The 20,829-nt window shown below is 50.7% G+C and overlaps 1 protein-coding gene across 2 annotated transcripts in view; it reads right to left on the reverse strand.

Annotated features, from left to right (window-relative positions):
- Positions 1–1,314: 1,314 nt before the first annotated feature.
- TMEM273 (transmembrane protein 273) overlaps positions 1,315–20,829 on the reverse strand; it is a 33,659-nt gene continuing 14,144 nt past the window's right edge. The window contains exons 2-6 of one of the 2 annotated variants that reach the window (XM_032432444.1): positions 14,777–14,830; positions 13,776–13,916; positions 12,524–12,554; positions 8,496–8,519; positions 1,315–3,430 (exon numbers count right to left, since the gene is read on the reverse strand). In XM_032432444.1, the coding sequence (XP_032288335.1) occupies positions 3,406–3,430; positions 8,496–8,519; positions 12,524–12,554; positions 13,776–13,916; positions 14,777–14,830 (275 nt within the window). In that variant the 3' untranslated portion in view covers positions 1,315–3,405. The remainder of the gene's footprint in view (positions 3,431–8,495; positions 8,520–12,523; positions 12,555–13,775; positions 13,917–14,776; positions 14,831–20,829) is intronic. The other variant, XM_032432445.1, reaches the window with a different exon arrangement.

The following is a 20,829-nucleotide window of genomic DNA, read 5'->3' on the forward strand; positions in this document are numbered from 1 at the left end:
CCTTTCGGGTCCCTACTTTTGTATCTTTGGGGTAAATACCCAGGAGTGCAATTGCTGGATCATATGGTAGCTCTATTTTCAACTTTTTGAGGAACCTCCATACTGTTTTCCAGAGTGGCTGCACCAGCTTGCATTCCCACCAACAGTGTAGGAGGGTTCCCCCTTCTCCGCATGAAGGATGATTAATTTATCTGACAAGTCTGAGATGATGACAAATGACTTGGAGGGAAAAGAACCAGTCAGCAGGATGGGCCCTGAGCACAGCCCAAATCTGGCCCCTTTTAGACTTCATGTCACAGGCACCACCCCTTCTGCTTGCATCTTTGGGCTCTGCTCTTCTCAGCCTCCCTCTGCCTAAGCAACCCCATACACACTCTATCTTACCGACAGGAGCCTTGCAACTCCTCCAGGCTGACCCTCCCCAGCTTTCTCTCGTGGATCCCAGAGCACATTCTGAAGCAATCTCCAACACGTGTGTTTTTAACCCCAGTCCCCAAGCTTGAACACTTGCAGGAACATGGGGTTTACTCTCCCCAAAGGTAGCCCACACTTCGGTGCCCTAATGGTTGATACAAGAGACCCAAGACCAGCAGCAGAGCCTTCCTGAGGCTAGCACTCCCCAGGTCCTCCACACCCTAATCAGTAGCACCAAATCCTATGAGTGATGCGGAGTTGCATCCTCCCTCTTGATCTAATCTACCCACCAGTAACTCTTGACGTCTTCGCCTCTAATCCCCATCCCAACATATCCACCCTCTGCATCCTTGCTACCAGCACCCCAGCCCAAGCCACACTCCCCTCTTACTTGGAGGGGCAAAGACGCCAGAGTGATACTGGCATGTCATGACTCATTTGAAAATCACAATAACTCTCATACTTTAATCTCCACCCGCTTGTTTGTCTACTCTCAGCTATTTCCAAACTTGGATGATGAAAAAGAGTATCATTTATTAACTTATTCAAACCCCCATATATCTTAAAATTCTATGATATGTATACCTTAAAAACACACATAAAAGAATACATATACGCATATGCATTTGCTTTTTATGTATTGATTTTATTTATTTATTTTTTTATTTATTATTATTTTTTTAAAGATTTTATTTATTTATTTGACAGAGACACAGCGAGAGAGGGAACACAAGCAGGGGGAGTGGCAGAGGGAGAAGCAGGCTCCCCGCAGAGCAGGGAGCCCGATGCGGGACTCGATCCCAGGACCCCGGGATCATGACCTGAGCCGAAGGCAGTCGCTTAACCGACTGAGCCACCCAGGCGCCCCTATGTATTGATTTTAATTTATAGATTCCATGTAAGTATATTTTTAATTTATAGACATAGAGATGGATGCACATTTTTTATTTGTTGGTCTCGCCAGATAACCCTTTCATGTCTTACCTTCTCCTCCTCTGGACACCAAGTCCTGGAGGCAGCAAGCCACAGTTATGCCCGTAGATGCTGGCTGGCTACTGTCGGCAGCCTGCTCCGCCCTTGTAGGAATGGCTCTCCCTCCTAGTGTCTGAGTGTCATTGGTCCCCCCCACTTGGGGCAGGGTGTTCTGCCTGCCAAGGTGGGCTGTGTGGGACCTGCATGTGTTCCGGGGGCCCCAGGGCCTATGGGCTGAGAAGGGAGGGTTTCCCCTAACCCTCGGCCTCTGCTACCATACTCCCAAACCACTGTGTGAGGTATTCAGAATGGCCTTCACTCATGACATTGCACTTTCACACACAATGACTTCTTGTGGCTGCTTCCAAACACTTTCCAGAGCTCTTGCCCATTGGAACCTCCATCCCCAGGAACTGCTACCAGGGAGAAGGGCTGTCAAGAAGGGAGTCAGAGAGCTTCCAGGAGAACTGCCACAGAAGGAAGACACTGAGCTTGAATTTGGGGTGGAAGCCAAGGGGACCCATTACAAAGAGTCCCATGCTGTCTCCCAGGGCATGTCAGCCTTTATAACCCAAGGAGAGAGCATTGGCCTTCAGCATACTTCTCTGTTCTTTACCCAGGAAGACTTGTGTGGGGCTAAAACAGAACCAGAGCCCAGGAATGGTGCTAGGAAAATACATCATGGTGTGGGATGGAGGAGATGACCCCACGGTTTTGCTGTGTCTATAGAAAAATGATTACTGAGAATCCTGAAGCATTCACCTTCAGGTTGTAAGTGTCTCTGCCATTCACAAACCAGAAGTCTTAATTAAAATGCTGCTAAAAGAAGCAAATCAATTAACAGATACCTTACAAGATGGTTTATTCTATCTTACACACAGAAAATTCCTTATGAGTATCATGTTACTGCTTTAGGTTATCAGCTAACAAAGGCTGCTAATGAACTACGTTGTTATCAAGTCAGATAAAAGACGCCCTGGGAATCCAGGCAAATTATTATAACACAGCACTTTGTTTTGAAATATTGCTCATCTTTCATCACACACAAGGAGAGTAACCCAATCGGAGGAGAACCAGCCCACGCAACCACCTGGATTTCTGTTGAACTGGAAAGCCAAAGAGTATTCCATAATGCAGCCCCAGAAATACAGGGTTAATAGTATGGGGGAGAGAAATGTTAATGGGGCTTGTGCCACACAGCCTTAGGTTGATGGCAATAATAAGAAGATGGGGGTTTCCTAAGCCTCTGCTAGTCATGTCCTCCAGGCAAAAGCCATTCACATTTGTACTAATAACCACAAAATAATGCTATAACATAACAATAATCCCTTACATCTGTGTAGGTCCCTATAAAGTACACCATCGGCTTTTTCATTTAATCCTTTGTTGGCTCCATCATTTGCAGAGCTGCAGGCCATTCCGTGGCCATTGAGACCCCTTCCTCTCACTCCGGCCCAGCCTCCATTTCTTCCCGTGGAAGGTCAGTCTTTCATTCATGAGACCAGAGACTACTCCATGGTCTTCATGTCTCAAGGACCCTGAATATTCGCAGGGGGATTCTTATGGCAATGGAGATGGTGAGGCCATCAGTTCTAGAAAATGACGCTTACCTGTTGATAAATGGTGGTGCTAAGGAGGCTGTGTCTTGACTTTGGTCCCCATTTCCATGAGCCATTTGCTATGGGTAGGTTCCATTGATATGGACACAATGCTATCATAGAATCATGAACAGCGCCATCATGGAGGACCAGGATAGACAGTGTGGATTTATTGGTTTCCATCTTTTCTTACTGCTGGATAATGTGCTCATGCCTCCCTCTATGCAGTCAGCTTCTCGTGGAAGAGGATTGATATTTTCCTTCAGGACAGAAACACTGTAGACTCTATTCCATCTCTCACGTGCCCTGGGCATTGAGTTCCACGTGAAGGTCCATCACCAGCTTTGGAAGCTCAAATTCATGACATCCCTGAGGCTGAAACTGTCCAGACTGCCCAACCTCTCCTGAAGAGGCCACTCATTCAGAGCTCAATCACTTGTTCACCTCTGGAAAGGAAGAGAACCATCAGGAAGACTTATCGACAGAGTGATTATGCTCTCACTAATCATGGCATATGCTTATGCTGCCACACAATTAAGTAGGTATGAAGGAATTCATCAGCATATCTTAGCAAGGTGAGACATTTCCTTGTGCAACATAGAAAGTACGTGAAGACCAGTGGCTTCTAGATAAAAGGGGGAGTTTTTCAGATAGAGCTCAACTGAGAGGTTGTTTTCTGCCTGCCGAACCTCGAGCCACAAAACCTCATCCACTTTGGTGGCAGAAAGGGAAGAAGTCATTCCCCAGGGTTAAAAGGCATATCTGCAGGAAAATGCCACTTTCTGTACTTGAAGAGATTGCCCTGATCTGGGAAGATGCTACAAGGGACCAGGTAGACAGACCTGTGCAAATGTAACTAGAAACTGATACATTCAAGTCTGAACTTGGGCTGTTACAGAGCGTGAGACTTGTCCACACATAGCGTATCTATCTCTATCTCTATATCTACATAAAATTGGGATCACAGAAGAAAAGATGAGGTCACCAAACCAGACCCTAATACAGTAGAGCTCAGGCTGAAAGTAGGGCGCAGACCCTGCTGTGGCCAATTTCAACTACAGGCCTCGCCGACACCTCCATGCACAGAGACTGAATTCACACCAACACTTCACTGCAGTTTCTCATAACAGTCCTAATTTTAACAGAATGGCATATTTATGTTTACATTGAATGTTGCATACTTGTTTATGCCGTTCGATTGTGCATGCTGTCTCAATGTCTTGATATCTAACATGGGAGAAAGTACAACAATAGAAAGATGGGGCAGAGTGAAGCATGGATTTGATAAGCCAAGCCAAAGGCCATAAAAGAGACAGTACCTACCTATCCCATGTGTGGAGGACCAAGGACACACATTGAGGTCAGGGTTACAGAGCTTGATGGCCACAGAGGCAACATGGAAGATAAGCAAGTTGGAAACAAGCAAGGATGGTGACAGAGAAGTCTAAAGGGATTCCAAGAGAGTCTAAAGGCTGTCAGATTTTTGTGCTTCTCCTTTAAAATATGGTAGGCCCAAAAATCAGAGTTTAAGTTGGATGGTCTTGAGGTCCAGGAGCTCAACAGAAATTTCATCCCTTCTATCATCTTTAACAAATTCTGAGTTCAAATGGCCCTTTCAGGTGTTGTTAAGAGGATCCAAAGTGGCTGGGCCTATGCAGCGTTTGCTCTTGAAATACTGATGTCTACAGAAGATGGGAAAACCAAGAGGGCAGCCTCCTCCCACTCCTGATGGCCCTGAGCTGAGGAAGTGGCACCTGTGAGCTCCTCCAAGGAGGAAGTTGTTCTCTGACGAAGCAGTCATTCCTTTGCATACAGGTGTTTCACCAGCCCCTAGACAGACAGGCACAATATACAAGAAAAGATAGGCAGGACAGAGGCTGGAATATTAGCTGCTGGCTGGACTAGCAGGTGAATCAGGCTGCAGACCCGGGCTTGGGATTAAGAGAAAAAGAAAAAGACTTTTGGAGACTGTATCTGCACTGTTCCCACTATTATTTAATACTGGTGGTTTTAGCCAATGCAATCACAGAGGAGAAAACAGAGGCATAAGAACTGGGAAAGGAGATCTACAATTTGGCAGATGACATAATATTATGAAAACTCAAGGAAATCCAGAAGAACACACATACAATTAAAGCATTCAGTAAGGCTGTCACGATAACATTAACATACAAAAATAATCCATAAGCAATCAATGACCAAGTAGGAGACATAATGGGAAACTCCATTCATAAAAGCAACAAAAACATAAAAATATTTAGGAATAAACTTAACAAGAAATGTGAAAAACCCATAAGGTAAAAGCCAAAAACTCTCTTCAGACACATAAACACAGACTTGCAAAAAAAATTCACCTTTCCAGGAAGGACTGCTTAACATCATAAAGAAGTCAATCGTCTTGAGCCTCATACATGAACGTAATGCAACCCCAACAAAAATACAAAGGTGTTTGTTCCATGGGTAGATTCTGGAGTTGGTTCTGAAGTTCATATGGAAACACAAATGTTCAAGAATAGCTAGAAGAGAATAGCAAGAACGTGTCCCTGAATAGAAAGCACAATGGGAGTGCGCCAGATAGTGGAGCGAACCATGAAGCACGCACGAGTAAGAGCATGGTACTAACACATGAATACTCACAAATACCATGGAAAATAATATAAAGTCTAGGAATAGTCCAAGTACACATGGAAATTTAGAACACAATAAAGATTGCAAATAAAACTGGGGAAAATAATATTTTCAATAATAATACTGAAATAGATTGCCATTTGGGAAAAAGATAAAATTGGGAAAAAGACAAAATTGCATCCCACACACCACAATAAATATTAAATGGATCAGAGATCCAAATAAAAAATAAAGCCTTACAAGAACTAGAAAAAATATATATATGTACGTATGTAAACATTTTTTAATTTTATGGAAATTATATATATATAATTTTAATTAAATATATTTTTTAAAAGGAATATGGGAAGATAAAGCAGACTCTTGAAAATAGTTACCTCCACGCAGTGGGTGGGGACAGGATAGAGTAGACAGGTATGGGAGTGAGACTTCTCTGAGTTTGCCTGTTTACATATTTTTTATCTTTGAACCATATACATGTTTTACAAACTCAAGAAAATAGAATTAAAGTAAAAGAAATAAGGAAGGAAACATTAAAATAGCACACACATGGAAACAAACCCTATATCAAATTGATAGCATAACCACACAGAGAAAATAATTAGTTCAATTTGAATATAATACTTGATACACACAGAGGGCTAAATTCTAAGAAGAAAAAGAACTGCAAAGAAATCTTCAAGTTACTAAGCAAGTTTGTAGTTGTAGAGTGCTCTGATTGTGGAAGTATTGTGGGTAGTACTAGAGGATAGAGCAAAAGGGTAAAAATATTTATATGGAACAGGGTTTTCACTTTGGAGGAAGCAAAACAGAAATACCCAGTGAGGAAAGCTTAAGTAGAACCTTATGGTATTGAGTTTGTGATTTAAATACACATTTCCTGACTCTGCCCATTGAGAGGGCCTAGAAGCAATGATGTCTCAGAAGCCATGAGCACACATTGTGCCCACATCTTGGCTTCTAAAAGCTATTCCACATAAAAAAAGAAAAAAGAAAAACCAAGGATCTAAAGGGTACATGGGTGATTCCAGGTACGAGCAGGGATAGTACAAGGTGAGCCTGGGATACTGTGTTGTGTGGGGAAAAAAAAAACAAAAAAAACCCAGAAATCTAGGAAATGCTCAAAAGCTACCAAGAAGTGACTGGTACTGGACAAACTGGGGACAATTTGAGCATCACAAAGATCCATGATGGCAATGAATTATATAATATGTTGAAGTCCACAGTAATGGTATTCAACAAGTAAGAGAGAAAAGGGGGAAGGAAAAGGTCATTTTATCCAGAAGAATACCAGCTATTAAATGCAGAAGGGATGCTAGAGTTAGAAACTCAGTGTTTTGTAACCCCCCAATGCAATAACTGAATCAAACATGGATCATGAACAGATGTAAAATCATTGGGTGAAGAATCATTGGGGAGTCAGGATGTTCACGTGGTCTCAAAGTATCACCCTTCAGATTACTGACTAATTACAAAGAGGAAAATTTGTCTCCCTGACACAGAGATCTAGCAGTCACTTCTTTATTCAAGTGATCAAAGGCAGGGACACCTGGGTGGCTCAGTCAGTTAAGCATCTGCTTTCGGCTCAGGTCATGATCTCAGGGTCCTGGGATCGAGCCCCGCCTCGGGCTTCTTGCTCAGCGGGGAGCCTGCTTCTTCTCTGCCTGCCGCTCTCCCTGCTTGTGCTCACTCTCTCTTTCTGACAAATAAATAAAATTTAAAAAAAAGTGATCAAAGGCAGCATCACCCACAGTGACAGGGCCTGGCGTCATGCGCTTCCTGACACAGTACAGTGTCAGACACGCAGTGTCACCTCCGTGGTGTTCTTGACAAAAGTCTCAATCGGCATCTACTCAGGAGGAAACAATCAGACCAGTCCTGAAGACGGGACATCATACAAAAGTACTTCAAAATTGATAATGCCGCAGGGAAAGAAAGCAGAGAAGTTGTCCAACACAAAAAGAGACGAAACAGAGACAAAAATCAAATACCATGGATCTGGGTTTGGAAGACTGAAGCTATAAAGATACTTTTGAAACAATCAGAGAGATTTGAATATGGGCTGTGTAATAAATGACATTCCTGAAATATTGGTCATTTTCTTAGGTGTGGTCATCATATAGTGATTATGCAGGAGACACTTGGTTACGTAATTAGGGATGAAATATCTCTACTAACTTAGGGGTGATATTCCTACTAATTTTTAAGTAGATCAGAAAAAACTGCATGTATACAGAATAAAGCAAATGGAGGGAAATATTAACTTGGGAATCTAGGTGAAAGATGTGTATGATTTTGTTGCACTGTTCTTTCAACTCTGGTGGATTTGAAGAGTTTTCAAAAAGAAGGAAGGTGAGGGGACGTGGGCAATGCATGAGGCGCAGGCAAGTGGGCCTAGGGAGCGTGACCTGTGACCAATCCCGCACGCTCAGACCTCGTCCACTGCGAGACCCGAAAGCAACAGGGGAAACAGACACTTCAGCCAAATCGATAGCTTGAGGACGCAAAGTTTTGGAATTTTTTTTTTTGTAATCACGTGGACTAAGTTGGAGAGTTCATGGTTTGATTGACCTTTAGGGAAAAATTTGACAAAAGAAGAAAGTTAACTATCCTGTTTCTAAAATCCCATTTTCTCAGCTCTAAGCAGGCAAAGGTCCCACGGCTTCATTTTAAATCATCCTGAAGTACCACTAAATTAAGACTTTCTGGAGGGAAAAAAAAAAGAAAGAAAGAAGAAGAAGATGTGGACTCCTGGTGTCCCAGCCAAGGCACGAGGAGTCGTGGCTCGTGGTTAGCAATCCCCTCCCGTCCTGCATGGTGGCCGCCTGGGGACAGCCACCGCCTTTCTCCCTTTCAGAACCAGTGATCGCTCTCACAACTCACCTTTTGGAGAAACTGAGGTTTGACCTGCAAAACAGGAGAATCGGATGTTCATTAAATCATTCCTACGTGACAAAAAGCACATGCGAAGTTTTGCTCCAGGAGAATGGCTTGCTTGCCTGTCCTTAAATTTTCCTTTCGGGTCTAACTTCTTCCTGACTCAGCCTGACTCCATCTAGTGTTACTTTTGGAAACTTGGAGTGTGCCTCCCTTCTCTTCCACAGTCCCTGTTTGCGGAGGAGCTCTGGTGTGATCTGTGCCGAGAACAGCTCCCCGCACGTGGTGGGGGGCTAAATGCGGGGGGGGGGGGGGGGGTGGGCGGGAGGGCTCCCACCCAGCCGCCCGCCGCACCCCTGCCCTGCATCTCTCCCTTCCCTCCCTCCAGCCACCTGCGCCCTGCCCGTGTTCCCTTTCTGGGACTTCACTTTCACCATGGTCGTCTATGAGTGACCTGCGCAGCCACCCCATCCGGATGGACGATGGAAATTGCCTCCTCTGGTTCTGATGTTTCAAAAGAATTCAGAACTTCCAAACGCACACAAAATCGGGACATGTTCTGACATGCTTATACATGGGAACATAAATCCGCAGCGACCGTTGCTTCAACAATGCTTTTAAAGTGGTCGGTTGTACTGCACACAGCGGCATCTGCGCACGCGCACACACACACACACACACACACACACACACACACACACGTGTGTCAGTCACTTGCTACAAACCATCACAGCTTCTCCATCCCCCCCACCCCCCAAAACACATGCACGGGATTGGAAATTAGGATTTGGGAACTCTTCCTTTTTTTTGAATTCCATGGCTAAGAGAGCCCTGACACAGTGTCCGCAGAGACTTCTGGGGGGCACTGGAGTTTCCAAGGCAAAGTACCCTAACTCCAAGTGCCCTTCCATGTGTGGGGGTGGTTTGGCCAGGGGAGCACACCCAGCCCACGCCCCGTGGTGAGATCACTACGACCACTGACTGGTGACAGAGGGCCACAGCCTGCCGCAAAGGTCTGCAGCCACGGGCGTGGGCGCCTCCGCCACCCAGCAGAGGGCCCCGGAGGCCACGCGGTGGGTAGAGTCCACCATCACAGACATCCCCCATCTACGCAGGACTGACTCCCATCTTGTACTGCCCACCACAGACACCAGCTGGACCCCCAAAAGGCAATGCAGGCTCTAGGTCTGGGGTTCATCTATTCATGTCCAGGTCCCCTCTTCCTGCACATCGGGAGTTAATCCTTCTCATCCTACCAGACTCAGTCCGTGGCCTCCCATAGCCCCGTCTGCCCAAAGCCCTGTTTGAACCCCTGATGGAGGTCAGGCTGCCTAGATTCTATAGTGGGAGAGCCTGAGTCAGCACCCAGCCCAGAGCAGTAGGAGTGCTGCCCCTGGGTGTCCTCCTGGCAAGGGGACCCAGCTGCAGCCTCAGTGGAAACTAGCACCATGCCAATGCCCCAAGGGCTGCCAGGAGACAGAGCTCCCCGGGCGAGAAGGCCCCGCAGGGCTGGGAAAGAGAGGGCCAGTAGGAGCCAGCAACTTGGAATTCGACTTTCCCCTGTAAGTGGTCTCATGGATTTGGTGGCACTTGAGAGCTGTTTAGCATGTTTAGCATGTTTCTTCTATAAGGACGAATGGGACAACTTAGCCAGTGTGGGTGACAGGGTGGTCCGCCTGTAAATGCCCCCAATTCCATGACACGTTTCCAAAAGCTCCCTGGGACGGGTCACCCAACCCTCCCCTGCGCGAGAACCCCAGGTGCAGAGGAGGTGACCTTGCCAGCAAGAGGAGAACTGGGTGGCCACAGAGGGGCCTGGAGAGCACTGTCTCATGGCCCCACTAACCCCAGGCTGGCCGCATGCTCCAGTTTTCCTAGAACTATCCAGGTTTACACCTAGATCCTAACACGGTTATTAGCAATGCCTCTTCACTCTCCCAAAGTCCTGGTTTGGATGATAAGGAAAATGATCACACTCCTCTCCCCCTGTCCAAGCCCTTTGTGGGAGGGCCAAACAGCTCGGGCTGGGTGGGGATTGGGGAGGATGGAACAGAGAGAGACAGTGAGAGTCAGAGAAGAAGAGGGGCAATGCTTGCAGGCAGAGCTGATGAAACACTCTTCAGTAAGGGCCCGGAAACCAGAATATCTGAAGGAGGGGAGATCCTCAGGAAAGTGAACTTCTCAAGAAAATCTGTTTCCAGTTCAGCCCCGGGCCATCACCCTGACGACAGCGTGCCACGCATCCGTCTCTCTCTTCCCTCTCACGTCCACCCCTCCTCCCATACACATGCCATAGCACTTACTGAGTGCCAGGCTCCGGGGAAGAACCGAGGGGAGCCCAGGTCCCCTCTAAAACCCACCACCCCACCCAGCCCAGACCTCTGTCTGCATGCCAGCCCTTCTTGAGCACCCCCTCTACATGGAAGTCTCCAGAAGCCTCAGGTTCACTGTGTTTAAAAAAGGAGTCCCCATCTCAGCCCCCAAGTCCATTGCCCAAACCTGCTCCGCCACCTACTTCCCAAGGGCACCACCCCCCTGGGGCCTCTCCACCCCCACAAACTCTGTACTGTTCTGGATTCTTCCGTCTTGGTGGCTGCACCTTCACTCAGTGCCTCAGTATCGCTCCGATCCTTGCCCAGCAGGGCTTTGCAGCAGGTCTGAAGCCCTCAAAGGGCTTCCCAGCAGGTGTCCCTGTCCCCAGCGCCCTCCCCCCCCCCCCCCCCATGCCACTACAGCAGAAACGCTCTTCCATCCCTCTCCTGCCTAGAATCCATCAGGGATTGAGCAGAAGTTTCAGGATAGGGTGCAGACTCATTCACTTAGCATGTAAGACCCTGAGTGAAACCACCCCTCTCTCCAACCTTTTCTCTGCAGACCTTCGTGTGAAGCATTGGCTCCTGTCACACGGAACATTTGTTCCCTGGGTGTGCACACTGACACACCTCAGCGTGCCTTCTGCCTGTGTACACTTCTCTTGCTTCCCCCAGGGAAACTTCTTCTCATCCTTCCATATGCAATCCCAGTGCTGCCTGCACTCCTAGACGTCCTGCTTCCCAGCTGGACCCCTCTGCATCCCCCAGGCACAAGGCAACGCATACTTAGCTGTGTCACAACACCCCCCTGGTCCCAACACCCTGAAAAGAGCACCCAGGATGTGCCTGTGTCCCCTGCAGATGGAAAGGGAGCCTGTCTTCCCTTATTCCTCAGCACCTAGCCCATGCCTGAACGCCCATTCATTCATTCATTCAACACATATACAAGTACCCGCTCTGTTCCAGGCATGGTGCTAAATGCCAGAGCCACAAAGATGAAGAGAAAGACCCCACCCTCAAGAACCTTACACTTCAGGGGGAAAACCATCAAAAGAAATAGACGAAGAAATATATCACATAATGTCAGTGAAGGGAAAGTAATATGAAGAAAAATAAAGCTAGGTGAGGGAAAGATAATGATCAGGGGAAGGGGTTTCTATTTTAAACAGGCCATCCAAAATGAAATGGTGGCCTTGAAGCAGAGATACGAAGGAAATGAAGGGCAAAGTTTATAGGTATCTGGGAGAAGAGCATTCCATGTAACAGAAAACAGCAAGTGCAAAGGTCCTGAGGCAGGGCTGTCCTCAGAGGACATATAGTCTCTGTGCAGAAGAGCAGTGTGGCTCATGGCAGCAGGGAAGCCAAGTAACCTGGAGCAGGCTATATGGGCTTCCCAAGTAGGTCATGGCAAGGGCTAGGGACCTCATTCTGAGTTCTGGGGGGAATGTACTGAGGGGTTCTGTATGGGAGGTGGGGCAGAATGTAACTGAGAGTACGCAGAGGCAAGCTCAAGCCCCCTTTGGCTACTGTACCCTGTGGCCCCGCACTCTCATGACTTCTGCCCACTGAAGCAAAGAAGGGAAAAGGGGGCATGGGGTGCAGTCTAGTCTCCTAGGAAGCATTTTGGAGTGGAGAGAAGAGCTAGGATGACAGGCAAAGAAGCACAATGAATAAAACAGGAGGGAAAATGATACCCCGCACTTACCACGATAGTGACCTTACCTTGGGACTCTCTTCTTTAGTGTGATGGTGTCTAAAGAGAGAAAGCAGGGCATTAGGAAGGGGACACTGTGATCAGCGGCACGGCTCACTCAGTGTCAGGCAAGCAGGAGCGAGGCAAAGCCAAGCTGACTCGGGCAGCTCCAAAAGGTTCCCTGGGTTGGGGCCACTGGGGATGGTGGTCTTGGGCTGAGTGCTCTTCATCCTTCTCCTTTGGCTCTGTTGGAGCTTCTCTATCCAGGTCCCATCACTGAGCCCCCCTTAGCTGGGCACTTAACTGAACCTTCCCTGGAGCCTTCCTACCCCCATCACTCCTCATCACCCCCTTCGCTTGCTGCTCCCAGACCCTCTTGGTCTAAAGGGATCTAGCACATCTCCCACTATGTGATGAAGAGGCTGTTTCTTCTCCCTTCCTAATCATAGGGATACAAAAATAATGGCAAATAAACACCTATGACCAGTTAAACCCCTCGTGCAGTCGAGCATGCTGGCATCCCAGGAAGCCCTGGAGGGCTGTGGTTCCTCCCCCTGGCCCAGACTCCCCCTTCTGCATATCTTCGTGGATAATAATCACATTTTCCAGAGACACAGTGAGGCTCCTTCCTCCTCATCCTCTGGAAAATGTCCTGGAAAACTGCATGATGATCCCATTAAGCAGGCTGACAGGACTGGGAATGATTTTTGCAAGTCCCATCTTGAGAGAAAGGGGATGCAGATCAGTGCTGTATTTTGCTATCAAAACTCACAAACTGACTGCTGGGTCTGTGGGTTGAGCTTCCCGGCAGGTGCCACAAGGACACTGAGAACCACGCCAGGGTTCACATCAGCCCAGCCCTGTTTGGACCAAGAGGACACAGCACGGCTCCGAGTAGGACCTGCCCAGTTTATGGAAAAAAAAAAACTCAGCAGCACGTCCACCACCCTCCCAGCCTCATCACCTCCTGGGATCCATTTTATCTGGTCACATTTTTGGATACAGAAATAGACATTTCTGTCCGAAGCCTGCTCACCTCCATTCCCCCACCCTTTCTCCAAGAAATCTGATTCTTAGAAATGGAAAAGTACAGAGAGAGAGAGAGAAGTGAGGAAGGGGAGAGATGGACAGAGACACAGAGAGGTCACTGCATTTCTTTTCAACCCAGTCTGTCAGTCTTTCTCTAGCCAAGTTTTGGAGGGGCTCTCGGGGCCTCAGGCTGCCGGGACCGATCCTGGTCTGGGCAGGGCAGATCCGGGCCAGAGGTCGCTGCTCCCTTACCGTTGAAGCCTGGGTTGGTGCTTCTCAAGTCCGAGGAGTCAATATCAAACAAATGTTTCCTGATCATGCAGATCTTCAAGACCAGGAAGACAGCTGATATGGCGACGCCCAGAGCCGTCCCGATGATGGCGTACTTGATGTCTGCAGGGCAGGGAGGAATTGACCAATGGGTATCCATCAGGCACCAGCCTGCAAAGGTCTTTCATCTACAGCTCCCTTCACATTCGGGGTGAAGTCCAAAGTCACCCGAAAACTCTACATTCCAATCGGCTGAAGCCCAAGGCCACATCCTCCCCCCGCCCCTCACCCACCCCCCATCCCCTCCTCCTGGAACCCCATCCGGCTCTCTTCAGCCATGGGAGTCATTCCCCAGCAGCTGATGGCTCCCTTCTCCGGCCTCCCCTAGCCCTACCTCACTTGCCTTTGCGTTAATTCATTTATCGAGCACGTGTTAATTGGCTGCCTGCTCTGTGGTGAGCATGGAAGGCAAAGGAAAAGATGTGACTCCGTCTTGAGAGGCCTGCAGTCAGCGGGGGTGGATGGGAACTCGCCCTAACGCCAGGGTAACGGGCTGGCCTGGGCTGGTGTGGAAGCCGAGAGCCTTCCCGGAGGAAAAGGGGTGAAGATTCTAGATCACAGTCTGCAGACTGCACCGTGCCTGCTGAGGGGAGCCCCTGAGGTGGAGAGGAGCTGGGACCGTGCAGGTGGAGGGAGGAGGGGGAGGCATGGCAGAGTGCAGGGCGCTGTGGGGGCTGGAGCCGCTCATCCTACAGAGAGCAGAGAAGGGCGGCCCTGGTGACTCCCGTGCCCTTTGGAGACAGGCTCTCAAGCAGGTCCCTGCCCCTGGGGTAAAACTGTGTTAGCTCCTCGGGCAGATGTGGAAGTGAGTGCTGCCCCTGTTCGGTGAAGACTGGCAGGAAACCAGCCACGCTCCCAGCACACCCCACCCCTGCCCCTCCCCCCCCAGCCCTGCACAAAGAGGAAGCTGGGCAGCCACCCACCGATTTCGGCCCCAGCAGACTTGCCCGTTGCTAACACTGGAGCTCCTCCAACATCTGCAAAGAAAGAAAACCCAGAGTCTGGTTAGAACCAAACTGGTGGCCATGATCAGACCAGGGGTGGAGGGCCAAAGCCCTGTCCCCAACCACTGTGTCCCACAGGTCCGGGAAGGCCTGGCACAGGTACCTCTGCTGCTTGGCGTCCAGCCTCCGGAACACAGAGGGGGGCTGCTGGTTGCCATGGAGCGTCCTGGAGCCTGGCAGGGACGTCAGCGCCCTCCTCCCACCCCATGCCGGGAGCACGGTTCCATTGAGCTCCGTTCAGCCGGCTCTTCCACATGGCCTCCCAGACCCACACTCTGACCCCTGCCTGCTTCTTTAGCCCCTTCTGTCATTCCCACGAAGCCTCTCATCCCAGCCAGACCGCACTGCTTCTAGTTCCCCACCCAGGCTGGGGGCTCTGCTGCCTCTGGGCCCTTCCCTCTGCCCGGCCCCGTCTTCTCGCCTCTCCTCCTTCCCCTCGTCTCGGTTCCCATGTTGCTTCCTCCTGAGCCCCCACGCCTGGCTCAGCTGTGTGCTCCACGGGGGCTGTTCTCAGCCACCGTAAGTGACCACATCGTTTATTTAACGATGTTACGGAGCACTGCTGTGTCCTGAGAGCTGCTCAGCTATGAATCCACTGGCTGCGCCTTCTCGCCAGTCGCCCCTCTGTGCTGTCTGTGCCCTGTGGAATGTTCTACCCCAGCACTTGACACAGCATCTGGCACTGAGGAGGAATTAACAGACGTTTGCTGAATGAATGGTGGTGACAGATCACACTGCAGAGATGCCTCATGCTTCCGGCCAGAGCTTGAAAGCTTCCATCAGGAGACGGGGCTCAGGCTGGGGCCACGGTCCCTGCAGACCGGCCCTCAAAGACCCACAGCAGAGCTGTAGGCCTTGCAGGGGAAGGCGTCCAGTAATTGGCCACTTACTTCGAGGCGAAACCAGGTGAGGCACTTGCAGGAATGCACTTAGTACTCGCAGCAACATCGCTGGGAGCTAGGTGCGATTATCTCTGTGTGATGAATGAGGAACCAGAGGCACTGAAGACTCGATAATGGGCCCAAAGTCCAAGGGAAGTGGAACGTGGCAGGGCCAGGGTCTGAGCCATGACACTTGCACTGGGAGCCTGTGATGCCCTGCAAACTCGAATCCCAGGGAACTAATGGAATGATGCCACAAACCACAAGGTCAAGGGCTGGAGGGGCTTGGGCTGGGGTGAGCGGATGATGAGACCCAAGCCTGGTTCTAGGTACAAGCTTCCAGGCAAAGGCAGAAGCAAGAAGTGCCATGACCCCCGCTTCTCAAAGGAAGCAGGTGACTTCATTGGGAGAGGCCGAATCTTCCCCAGCTTAGCTCCAAGAGAAGTTCGCCTCCCAATTCCCTACCTATCGGAGCTTGAATGATGGCCAAGGGCCACGTCTGCTGACTACAGACAATGCTGCCCGGGGTGACGTGTTGGGTCGACACTCTACAGAGGACATCTTGCTCTGCATGTGTTTGACGGGGAAGGGATCATCATAATGGACTTTGGGATTTTTCTGGTGGCTTCACTTAGTCGATGGATAAAGCTGGGGAGTTATGCAGCAAAAGCACACAACCTTGTTCTAATCACAAGTCCTCTTAGAAATTCAATGATTTCTGTCTTTCTATCCACTCACACAGACACCCCCACATACAATATGACCTTGGTCTTGTGGGTTCTCCCAAGCCCCTGCTGAGCTCCATTGTTTCTTCACATTCTTTACATTAAACCTGCTGCTCCAGCTAGGTTGAAAACCACTCCAGGGATGGGACAAAATCTTCTGTTTTGCACATGGTTGGACTGGGCTGTTATGAGTAGCTGGGCTAGGAGCTGACTTCCAGACTGATGCCCAAAATTCAGAGCTGCATATGCCCTGTGCTCACCCTGGCTCCTTTCCTGACACGAGTCTGGCCCGTCTCTGCCATTACTGGGCAGCAGGCTGGGGACAGGGCAGGGCAGAGCATCAGCAAGTGGGGCCAGGCACACAGACGGACAGTCTCTCCCCTGGCCCCTTCATACACAAACATCTTTCCTGTGTCTTCTGCTGGTGACCATCACTCTCCATGTGATGCATTGTGATGCATGCAGTGTAAAAACTTTATATGAGCCCGAGATGAAACTTAAATGGAGAAAGAAGAAAGAACACAGGTCAGGAAAAGCGAGATGGAAAATGTCGGAGAGCCAGAGAGAAAGAAACACAAAGAGACTTGGTCACACAGGGACGAATGGAGGCTGGGCCATAGGAGCTCAGACCTCTGGCGGCAGGGCTGAGAAGGAAAGAGGAGAAAGAACATTGTCAAAAACCTGCCAGGTCCTGCCCTCCCTGAGAGCACTGGGTCCCAGTGCTCAGCAGGCAGCCCAGCCTCCCTCATCTGCCTGGCCCACCAGTGACACTGTCCTCAACCTTGGCTCTTTCTGCACCCCCTGTCAGAGACTCCATGGCTGGGGTTCAGCTCAGCCCTCACTCCTCACCCCAACCCGCACTGAGACACCACTCTCCACGTTCCATTTTGTATTGGCCCCAAGCCCTGAGGCGGCCCCTAGTCCCTGGCCCCAAGCAGGCTCTCGGGGCTTCAGGCTCCCCTACCACGTCTGGGGTCAGGGACTGAGTGAGTACCCTTCCAGCTGCAGGCAGACAAAACGGGGCCGTGGACACATCGGTCCCAGTAATTCCTGCTAGCCAGCCAGATGGCCACTCGGCGGCAGCCTTTCCCCTCCTTGGGGAGGGAACTCCCTCCTTACAGCCTTCCCCCTGCACTCCGTGTCTCTGCCCTGCGCTCTAACAAGGCCCCGGGTGAGGATCCATCATAAGCACACTAGCCCAGCCAACCCTAGCCCCGCCTCCTGCCAGGGTCTTGAACAGGAGAAGTCCCTCCTGGGCCATAGACCCCCTTCGAGGCCCCAGGGCTCATTTCCCCTGGTTCTGCAAACTAGCTGGAGGATGGATGGCCCAGCAGCACAGCCAGAAGCCTCCAGCACGCTCCTGCATTCAGATCTGTGAGAGCCCCAGGAGCAAGTCGCAGGGCACGTTCTTTGCTGGAATTCTCTGGGTTCTCTTTGCAAACAGGAGGAGGAAGCTTGGCATCCAGAGGACAGACTCTGCAACCCAGGGGAGAGTCCAGGGGGGCCGGGCAAGGGCTGGCTGTACCAAGGCTCGTCTCCCTGGGGGGCAGGGAGGGACTGTGCGGACTGGTTCATCAGGCAGTAGCAGGCGCAGTGCTGGCCAGCTCTGACTTGGCCGTCGGCACTCCTCAGGCTGAACCAGGCACGGGGGACAGGAGCAGAGACCTCAGAGCCCAGCCCTGGCTGCTACCTAGTACGGAGAGCTGCCTCGAGATGGGTCTCCACCCTCAGTCTCCCTGTGTGCCCAGGAGCTCCCACCAAGTCACACACCTGCCGAGGGATGGTGCCTTTCCCTCAGGTGCACAAAGGCACTTATGGCTCTGAGTCTAGAGTCCCTGCTTCCCCTTCGTGCCCCCTTTGAACATGCTGCTGCCCAAGGACGCTATTCCACCCCTCCCTGCCGAAATAGCCAGTCTCCAGCCCTCCTCTCTGCAGCCCCTCCCACCCCAGTCATGTAGAACACCGCCTGCTTCTGCAAGTGATTTCCAAACAGAAAGGAGCCTCCTGCAAGAGTAAATGGTCCTGAGGCCTTGAGGCTTGCTGGTTCCCCTCGCCTGAGACACAAGAGGGCAGCCTTCAGGGGAAGGCAGCAATGGGGTTGCTCTCTGAGACGGAGCTGAGGGTGCAGTGTGGCCTTGCCCCATCTCAGTTGGAATCTAACCCACCGAGAGCCCATCCCTGACGTCCAGACCTCCTGTGCTGTCCATGACACCTGTTGGGCCCACCCTCAATGGGGGCTGGAACTCTTCACCACCCTTATTTGGGCGGAATCCGGCTATGCGGTTCCAATTGTGGGCTAGTGGGTGTGCGAGCACTCAGATGTCGTTCTATAAGTGTCTGAACTAAAAATAAGGAGAAGCCGCCCTAAGTGTTTGTCACCTGATGCCTGGTCATTTTCATCTTGGAACTTAAATATTGCAGAATGGCTCCTAACTTTAGATCTCATGGATTCTAATGTTTCCAGCCAGAGAAAGGGGCTTCAAGTGTCTAGACAGGCATCCGTCCTCTCCTAACGCTGTCAGGAAGTGCCTGCCGTGTGCTCTGGATAGGGCATCCAAGAGCAACCCAAGACCCCTGGCCCGGATAAAGGAGCTCATGCAGTGACAAGGGAGACAGAAAGAAAACTCAGTGTCATGGGCAATGTCCAGCACCTTCCTGCAAACCTCCGTCTCCACCAGGTAGAGGAAGTCTGAATGGGGACATGTAGGATGGACGCTTGCTGTGTGGCCTGCACGCCTCCCCGGGCCCCTTGGCTGCCAGCAGTCCCTTGGCTTTCCTTTGGGGAACCACTTCCATAGGATTCCCCCAGGGCTTGCTCCAGGACGAATACATGAATACCTGATTAATTAACATATTCCAGCTTCCTGTCGGCAGTGATTGGTTGAGGGGTGGGGCAGATGATCCAATTCAGGCCAGTAAGATTCAACTCAGGGACTTTGAGGGAAATTTGGAGAAACAGGAGTGTCTTCTGGAATTGGTAACAGTGGGGCTGAGGGAGGCCCACTGGATGGAGAGAACCTGCTGGGACTGAAGCCCCCACAGAAGAGCGTCAAGCCGAGACCAAGTCTTAAAGATAGATTTTGAGTGCCTGAATCCAGCTGTGCCTGAAACACCTCTTCCTGACTTACCAGTCACCTTAGTAAGGAAACACTTTCTTTAGCTTAATCTGATCTGAGCTAAGTCACTGTCATCCGCAATCAGAGGAGTCCTGATGACTTGGGTGGCAGGTCCTTCATAAAGCATCACTGGAAATCAGGTTGGCGAGGCGGGGAGGGAAGCAGAGAATGCTGGCTGGAAACAAGCTGCTCACAATACAGCCTCTGATAAATCCAGCTAGGATCCACAGGCTAAGCCACCATTGCCCCTCTGCCTGGCACATGCTGCTGTCTTTGATGCAACGCCTTCCTTGTTCCCGTGGAAAGTTCTTACTTTCTTATCCTTCAAGGCCTAGCACAAAGCCACCTCCTCTGGAAGTCCCCTTTTTCTGGGTTTGTTCAGGATCACCCCCGCCACCTTGTCGCTCCTCTGCCCCCACTCCGTGTACACCGTCCGGCAGGCTGTTCTACGGCACAAAGGACACGCTTCAGGATAAGCAGCTTCTCTCCAGGACCAGGATGAGAGGTGAGATTCCTTGGAACTCAGTTTCTCTTCCTGTGAGATGCAGAGAGAAGCTGGAAGGGGAGAACCTTGAACTAACTGGGAAGTGATCCCAAAACCACTGAACATGAAACCAGAAGTGGCTTCAAGTGATGAGACTGAGTATCCAGTAGTGAGTGATACTGCAGGCTCGGGAGGGAGGTGAAGTTCAGCCAAGGAGAAGCGAGGGACCATTGCTGCTGTAACTCTGAGATGGGAAACTCTCGTGGCACCCCCACGGAACACATGTGGCCCACACGTGGCTGCCATTGCTGTGGATGCTTCTGTCTCCGTGGCCTGAGGTCCCGGATCAAGTACAGCGCAGCGAGCATCCCGCCTCAGTCCTCTCCTGGGCTGGCCTGGGTGACGGAGCGCTCCGGCTCCCGGCCGCTGCTGGGGGTGCGCTGGGGTCTGACACAGCTGTGACTTGCAGAAACCTCAGGCTCCCCATCCCCAAGCCCGGGAAGCTCCCGAAACTGCTCTTGCTCCATCTCACCTTCCGGTCTCATTGGCCGAACGGCAGCGGCCAGCTCGGAGTGAACAGACCTTGCTGCTCCTCTCCCAGGGCCGCGGTGTTCCCCGCTTCCCGGCAGAGCTCCTAGACCTGGAGCAGAGCCCGCACCTGCCGGAGCCATGCACAGTCCAGAGATAGAAAGTGAAAGGAAAACTGAGGACAAAGGACAGCAGAGCAAAGACGGCTCCGAGGGGCCTCGGTCCACGGCCAGAGGGC

This window comes from Phoca vitulina, unplaced genomic scaffold (assembly GCF_004348235.1).
Source record: "Phoca vitulina isolate PV1807 unplaced genomic scaffold, GSC_HSeal_1.0 scaffold48, whole genome shotgun sequence".
Taxonomy (NCBI): domain Eukaryota; kingdom Metazoa; phylum Chordata; class Mammalia; order Carnivora; family Phocidae; genus Phoca; species Phoca vitulina.